The 8,387-nt window shown below is 39.3% G+C and overlaps 1 protein-coding gene across 1 annotated transcript; it reads left to right on the top strand.

Moving 5' to 3' along the window:
* Positions 1–668: 668 nt before the first annotated feature.
* LOC135477223 (uncharacterized) lies at positions 669–4,758 on the top strand. Its single transcript, XM_064757387.1, has 5 exons — positions 669–775; positions 1,477–1,605; positions 2,104–2,235; positions 3,389–3,502; positions 4,630–4,758. Exons 1-5 carry the CDS (start codon positions 727–729, stop codon positions 4,632–4,634), a joined length of 429 nt encoding a protein of 142 aa, XP_064613457.1. The 5' UTR covers positions 669–726; the 3' UTR covers positions 4,635–4,758.
* Positions 4,759–8,387: the final 3,629 nt, after the last annotated feature.

The raw sequence follows: 8,387 nt of genomic DNA on the forward strand, positions 1-8,387 counted from the left end.
AAGCTAGCAAATAGATAGATATAAATTAAAGACGTACATCATAGAGTCAAACCAAAACAGCAGAGACAATGTGATAGCTGGCAAATGGTCACACCTAACCGGTGAAAAATGGCCGCGTTAGTTTCCCTCTGTCAGGGTTTTATCCGATCTGTTTATGTAAATGCATAAATAGTACCATGCACCCCTCGCACCATGGCTTAAGCAGAATTAGGTAAAAAGATACAGTGTTGTTAGCTGCAATTTATTACACGTCCATGGTCTAGAAAAATGACTATCACTTAACGTTGCTGTGCGGCTTCTATATTTACGTGTAGTGATAATGGTGGTTGTTTGCTCTGGCTCCGTTTCCCATATTAAAATATGACAGCCACGGCATACCATAACAAAGCCGTTAGGCAGCCATGAAACAAAAAAATAAAAGTACTTAATGGCCTTAAGCTTGCATATTACGGTATTTATCATTGTAAGATTATGTGAATGATGGCTTTATGATATTTTCTTTTATACACGCTTGTGTTCCAAATTTATGGAAATGTTCAAAACGTTAATATCATCCTGTTATGGCCTAGGAACGAAAATGAACCTGTTAACCCGACCATCGACGCGATTACCTTGTTTATCTGCCAGGCTTAGGGATCATCTGTTTGCGTTCTCACGTTTGAAATCTTTACGCAAGCAAGAGCTTGCATTTCTCATTTGATAGAAATTTATATCCCAGAAGGAGCGATGTTGCTTCATTTGATTTTCATACTGGCTGCTGTTTGTTTGTCACAAGGTAAGTCGTGTATGCTTCCCGTAACGTCAGCTAATGAATAGAGAACTGTTAATACTGTAGGCTACATTACGATCGCGCTCTTGACAACTTAGATACGAGTCGTAACGGTTTCTAGTAGGTGCGATAGTAACGGTCTATACATAATGTAAAAGTCGTCATTAGGGATTCGTCGGATACAACTTTACGTAGAGATACTCGGATGGCTTAGTGTACATTCCTCTCCGGTGCACCATACCAATTATATCTGCGACAAAACTAAGCGTCACAGGAACAAAGACCAATTTCGTGATCAGAGGGTCAAACCACGTCAGGTAGCATACTCGTTATATTCAGATTCTGAGAAAAAGTCCTCATGTAACAAACATAATCACTTCATTTCAAAAATTCTGACGAAAACAGTTTCCCTATGATGCCTTTTGTGGCAGATGTTCTGTCAGTGCATAAAACGTAACCTAAACTGGCCCAGTAGATCTAAAAAGGCGTTCGTATAAACACAATATGGTGGCCATATCCCGTGACGTAGATCAGTTTTATTTACCTTATTCGGTTAAACAAAATCGTCACGTGGGAATTTTTGTTCGAGTTTTGTCATGATATTTCTGTGACACTGTCGGCGTTAGGAAAGCCCGGCCTCCAGATCTTGTGGTAGATTTTATCCAGATTTTTTTTTTCAATCACTTTCCATTAATCTTTCCTTTCAGGAGAGAAGTTATGTTTGAGTGATGAGGTATGTGGTAACGGCTGTGAACCATCGGGACTCCACATTGGAAAGTGTCTTCAGCAGAGATGTTTTTGCGTTGCACTCCCGGGAAAACGTGGCACGAATAATTGTGGGTAAAAGCGAAAAGGAAGACATTTCAGAGTCACAATATGAATGGTTTTCAAAATTGCTCTCATTACAATTTTACCGACGCGATGACACCTACATCTGCATAACAAACTATATTAAACGATATATGGTTTTGTAAGATTACCAAATCTGATCTAAATCTCATAATTTAACACAACATTTTTTTCAGTTTACAAGGCTAATATCGCTTCTATCTCAGACAAGTTACAATATACTGGTAGAGATGTGTACATGAACGCAATATATGGTCTTAGATGTGCCAGTAATCAATGCTTTTCTATTTTTGGTAAAGTTTAAAAGCTGCGGACGCATTGTCCTAATAACGTTTGGCTTTTACAATCATGGTCATGGTTAAAACGCAAAGCGTGATAGCATTTGTTCCACCTACGTTTTGTTCATAAATTAATCAGGAAGCCGTCCTGTCTGCTTTGAACATGGAAAACTCTTTAAGTTATCTTTCTTTTGCCCTCACAATTAGACATTTTAGAAGGGGAATGCTCTTCTGCGTTCGAGTGCCATGAACGGTGTGCGCCAACGGGGATGTTTTTCGGTCGATGTCTTGGTGACAGATGCAGTTGCTATACATTGATGGGGAAACGTTTTGTAAGACGTGAGTAGAGTACGTGTGTCACCACAACTCAGACGAATCTGTGGTTGGAATGACTTTGATACCGGTTATGCATTCTTTTAAGTTTTCGGAAAATTTTCTCAAAATACACAAATCTGAGATGATTGATGAGAAGGGCTTGTTTTCAGTCGGTTAGGAGACAAGATATGAGAGCCCAGAGCCGGTTGTCGGCAGGGAGTTTGTTAACCCTCCTCCTCTCACTGCCTGCACGGCCTTGTATAGCGACAATAAGCGGAGACTTGTCACTATTGGTGGTGTACACCGGGCACTCCGATTTTCTCCAGCCATGAAACCGTCCGCCATCTTATAAGGGAAATATGTGTGTGTGTGGTTTCAAGCATCGCGAAGTACAATTACCATAAAACTGTTCATTTGAACTTTATAACCCGATTTCCGGAAAAAAATCAGATTCCTGCAGCGGTTATTACATATTTTTGATATCTTAGGAATCTCTGTTATCTTGGAATGTTTAATTAGTATTGATTAAAGGACAATTTTATTTTTACAAAATAACAATTTTGCGATAGCAACACAAAAATCTCAACTCTTTGAGCGGAGATGAATTTGTGTATGATTCATTTAATGCAAACCACCTCTTGCAGTTTTGTTCATTTCGAAGCTAACAAAGGCCTATCCTCTGATCATTGTAAAAACGTGAGTCTAGTTGGTGGGGGGTGGGGGGTTTGGTAATTCTTCCTGGGGCTAGGGGCCGTAAAAATAGCCATGCTCATTACCTCAGCATGATGCCTTTATGAACAGTTGCAATTAAAGCGAGACTGAGATACTTGTTTAATTGTTATTTGACCTGGAACTCATTCACGGACTACGAATTTGAACTTTGATATGGAATTCATGCCTAGAATATTCATTGTCTGCCCGGCATCAGTTAAAACTGATGACCGCTTCTCCCTTGTGTCTTACCGGCTTTATTTCTTATTTGTATAATTTCTTACATACCTTTGTCTTTGGGAGTTAGTGTTAAACGTTGTTTTGGAAATGGATCTTGCGATTATCGACTTGGAACGCCTTTACGGACGACGAATGGTATATGAATGTTGGACTTGACGCCTATATTCCAAAATTCATTGGTCGTTGATTTTATGATTTTTTTGCTTTTGATTTATTGATTTCTCAGCTAACACGTGTCTAACTTCTGCTGACTGTGAGAAACTCCAGCAGTGTCGCGGGGAATTCCAGTACAGCGACTTATGTATAGACGGGGTTTGTGGATGTGGATTTGCACAAACGGGTAAGTTGCCTCAGGAAATCTTGTGACCCGAGTCGTGAGTGTAAACTCAGAAGATTGCTCCGACATCCAACATGTAATAAGGACTGAACGCCAGAATCCTCTTTCACCACTAAAAAGGCATTCACTCAAAACACCGTGAAATGGAGATAATAATGGCGTTGATTCTGTTTAGGTAAATTGATATGTGCTTCGCACTTATTCTGCCATACTCGTACCCTTAGGCTGTTAATTACACTGTTTTTTTTTCTTTTGAGGGTCAAGCGTGGACTGTTCTATCTTGCTGGTTATTCAGTGTTCCTCTTGTTTTGTATATTAGACATATGCATATGACACTCACTTATATTGTATTTAATATCCCCGAAATGAGTTTTACATAAACCTGCTGAAGCCATGGTGCTAGAGGATGTATAAGTTGTAACAAACCATAGCTGAGTCAAATTTACAAGAGACCGGAATTACCGTTTACGTGGACATTTGCCAACAATCACACTACATCGCTGATCTAGTTTTAACTTACCGTCCATACTGATGTTTTTTGTATTGATGTCAGATGAATTGTGATCAGATAAACGAGAAATATTTTGGTCTTTTCCCTTAATCGGACAGTCTTTTATTCGAATTACTTACAAACTACCTCTTTATCTAACTGAGTCATGTGAATATTTTCTCCAGGCATGAGTGATCGATAAAACTAAAAATATACAATTACATATACAACCGATGTATCCCTTCTGAGCATTGTGCTACTGTCAGATTTTTTCGTTTTACAAATTCTCTATCATTATCATAAACCAGGATTCTGCTGATAAACTCATCCACGAGGCCTGGTCCGTTTGCATTGTTTTAATGTGATTGTATGTCAAATTGGTGACAACACAGCACTGTGTGTAATTCTAGACCAGTGACGTTAACAGTCAACACCACTGCATTCTTTTTAACTTTATTCTGTTTAAGCCGTGGTGCTACATGTAGGCGGCTTGTAATTTTTTGTCTATTTAAGTATTTACAAGAATAGTTAGAATAAATTGATTAGAAGATGCATTTCGCTAGTCAACTATCGTACTGTCATCCCTGCTCTCGTTTTACTCTTTGTGCTGTAAATCTTCCATCTTATTTTTCACTAACAGGTTAATTTGACTTCTACAAAGAGCCTGAGCCAAAAGAGGGGCTGGGATCCGAGGCAACTGTAGCATCCTGGAAAGTTAGTTGTTATTTGGTTGAATATAGCAATCTCACACAAACCATTAAAGCCTCTCGCTATAATGTAATGGTTAATAAATCACTAAGCTTTCGTTGTTATTCACATCGTCATCAGAACGATACATGCAAAATGTGACGTCCCTCGTATGTTCCTGCTTCAGGAAAATACATTTCCAACATAATTTATCATTAGACAATGTTGAAGCAGATATTAACGTCCATGCAAATGTCTTAACTTAACTACACTGAACAATTATCGCGTAACAAATCGGAGTCATTAGAATTATGTTGTACATGTAGTAGTATGTTTATTTGTTCTAACATCTAAATTTGACAAGTACAGTATGACAGCAAATAGCGAATCCAAAAAATGCTAAATCTATACATCACTCAGCAGTAAAAATAAGACAAAATTAAAATGATAAATTAGAACCGTTTTATTATCAGCATCACAACCAGTGGAATTTGAATCAAACGACTGTTCATTCGCACAAAATGAAATCTCCTAACTAATTCCAGTTTGTTCGGAATAGTAAAGATATTATATGCAATATTTATTTTTACGACGTCCAAACGTAGGTTACACATAAACTATTCGGGCAGCTGGGTCCAAGAAGATTTACCTCCCAGCTGAAGAATAAAGGAGCACTGATTTGGCAACACTGCCACACAGTTTAGGTTGTTGATATACTACAAATTTCTGCACTGCTATCTTGCGCTTATAGTTAAAATAAATCAGAATTTTGTCTGTTTTGGATAGAGCTGAAATTTTTTGGCAAACTGATACTACTCACCTCCCTGGAGGTTACCAATGTAACAAAATGCTATGACTGATAAGTTGTAGAGAAAAGTGCAAACTGCAGGTATAGTACCACGCGACAGTTAGGGGATATATATTTTTCAGGTTGAAGTTGATAAATTCGCTACACAAAATCAACGTGATCGTGTAAGGCGTGAATTCCTCAGCCAGTTTACCGAGTCAAAAACCAGTTAACATCATAGAATAAACCCTCTGAGCCAGGCGAGATTAAACGAAAAAACGGAAAGGAAAAACGCTGTTCTTCATGGCATAGACGTTCTACACTGTTATGTTATAGAAATACTTTAGAAACCATTCATGGAGAAGATCTCTCGAATATAAAGTCATGAGGTTGCACCAATGATGTTCTTTAAGCATTCTTAAACTTTCCATATTAACTGGCGGTGAGAACTGGTTCCTCCACACATTATAACGTGACACCTGCGGTCAGTTTTGTCGGGTAACTTGCGATGAGCACTGGTTCCCCCACACATTATAACGTGACACTTGCGGTCAGCTTTGTAGGGTAATTGGCAATAGGCACTGGTTCCTCCACACATTATAACGTGACACTTGCGGTCAGTTTTGTCGGGTAACTGGCGATGGGCACTGGTTCCCCGACACATTATAACGCGACACTTAAATTTGACGATTACTGTCAGCTTTTTCGGGTAACAGGCGATGGACAGCGGCTTCGTCCACACACAAGTGAAAAAGTCTTGAATTTATGTATGGAAGGTATCCCTTTCTAAAGCATAAACTAAAATTGTCCAAAGACTAAAGAACAGAACTATTATTGACTAATGGAATAATTTGTATGTTTTCCATTCCATTTCGCATAACTTGTGTCCTATATATGGGTGAATCTGGGCGTCAAAGCAATCATTCGTTTATAACAGGTGTCAACCGAAATGAAAGTTCCTGGTCAGCCTTTGCACCATTAATTTCCCATTCATCGTCCAGCACTAACCACCAAAGACAGAACTAAGCATATAATGCACGAAATTAGGTCAGATTCATGCAAAGAGAATCTGACTCTGATTGTAAACTATTCATATATTCGTATATATGTGGCGATCTCATCTAATTCAGCACGATGAAACTACAGCCCTGGTCCGGGGGTTAAGAAGACACAATTCTGGGGGTAGAGTGCCAATGATCCTGAAGACTGCGTCCATATTTACTTACAAGAGAACTGTACTCTTTGTAATTTTCAAGAAACTTACAGATTGAAGGTTTCTGAAGGAATATCTTTGACTCACTACACTTTGCAGTAACGCCTTGTGATGCTGATTGAAATTGTTACACAACACACATGGATCTAACAATATGCTGTGCGGTAAGATATGTACACGCCATATGCAGGGCCCTTTGGTATATTGCTACCCAAGTCAGAGTTTGTGGTAATGGGCTAGTGGCTTCACCACCAGGTCGCTACTTTCACCTTAACATGAAATTTACTTACCAGATATGCAGACGAAAGAGATATGGTACATGATGACGGACGGAGTAAAACAATTTATACAAGGAAAACTAGATGTACATATAACTAGCATGCTGGGACCTCGAGCAATTTCTGCAAGATTCACTTGTTTCAGGGATACACAACTTGTCCGTGTTTCTGGAAGAAAACATGACACTTTTCTTGGCATAATACAAGTTCCTAGCTAAATTCCGGAGATTGGAAAACTGCTTTATCCAATCCTGGTGAGGGGATGCAAATTCATCGTGTAGACATGTTTAGCGAATTGCCCTTCTGAGGGGATTCCACTATATTATGTTGTATTGTGCTTTCTGGTAAAAACCTTAGTGTCTTGTGCTTTTTGTCATATTGCCTGATCCATGTGCATTACCTTTATGGGGAAATGCTCATGGTCGTGTGCTATCTGCAATGTCCAGTACGTCTGGTGATACCTGCTTGGCAGTAAATTCCAAAAATGCTTCCCTCTTCGTACTCTGAGTTTGAGTGTTTTGGTTCGGGACTACCCTTATATAGCAGAGGCGAAACGAGGGTGCTGTGAAAACACTAATTTTCCTAAAACAATCACATGAAAACAATGCATCGGGACAGAATGCCAGCAGAATGCTGGTGTAAGTATCATCAGTGTATATGTATAATTATGTATAAATTTACACTTCCTTCTTTATTTAATAGCCGCGCTAACATTAGGCCACCGACATTAAAGTCGGGAAACGTGGGATCAAACGCTAGTCGGGTCATTCCGAACACTTTAAAAACGTGTTGCTACCTTTGCTGGCGCTCGGAACTGAGATGTTAGAGTAAGGAAAGACAACTGATTGAGCTGGTGTCATTAGGATGTGAGCGGGTAGGGTGTCATGTCTGATGTCTTCGGTATGATACTTGAGTGGCGATATCAATATGGTGGCATGGACCGACCCTGTCACAAGTAGACACCGTACATGTATATGTACACAAACCTAGTCGTCATATGGCTGAAACATTGTTAAGTACGTCGCAAACCCAAAGCACATATTACATGCATTAATTTAAAACTGGGGCTTATACAGTCATTTAATGCAGTGGACTTGTACTTTTTACGCCAGAAGTTCAGGTGGCATGGCGGTTTGTACGGACGCGGTGTTGGAATCGTATGTGGTAGGTTGGGCACCTGATAAGCATACAGAGTTACGCTACTTGAGAAGTCCTGAAGTATTATAACATGCTTTAATTATATCAGCACAGATTTTCCGTTAAATACATGGAGAGTAGAGACGTCCTAAGTGGAGACGTCCTTTAATATGCGTTACGTTTTGAGTTCTTAAGAATCCACATCAGATTCGCCCCTAAATGTTGTGTAATTACACGTACACAACAGTACCATTTCCGAAATGACTAGCTGATTGCTATAGCCTCTTGATCCCACA

The sequence above is a fragment of the Liolophura sinensis genome, chromosome 10 (genome assembly GCF_032854445.1).
Source record: "Liolophura sinensis isolate JHLJ2023 chromosome 10, CUHK_Ljap_v2, whole genome shotgun sequence".
Classification (NCBI taxonomy): domain Eukaryota; kingdom Metazoa; phylum Mollusca; class Polyplacophora; order Chitonida; family Chitonidae; genus Liolophura; species Liolophura sinensis.

Bases quoted from the DNA above. Each gene is read 5' to 3' on its own strand.
- LOC135477223 (XM_064757387.1), top strand. From the start codon at position 727: ATGTTGCTTCATTTGATTTTCATACTGGCTGCTGTTTGTTTGTCACAA. The intron at 1,606-2,103 runs GTGGGTAAAAGC...CCTCACAATTAG, and splicing joins AAAACGTGGCACGAATAATT to ACATTTTAGAAGGGGAATGC. The intron at 2,236-3,388 runs GTGAGTAGAGTA...TTGATTTCTCAG, and splicing joins GGGGAAACGTTTTGTAAGAC to CTAACACGTGTCTAACTTCT.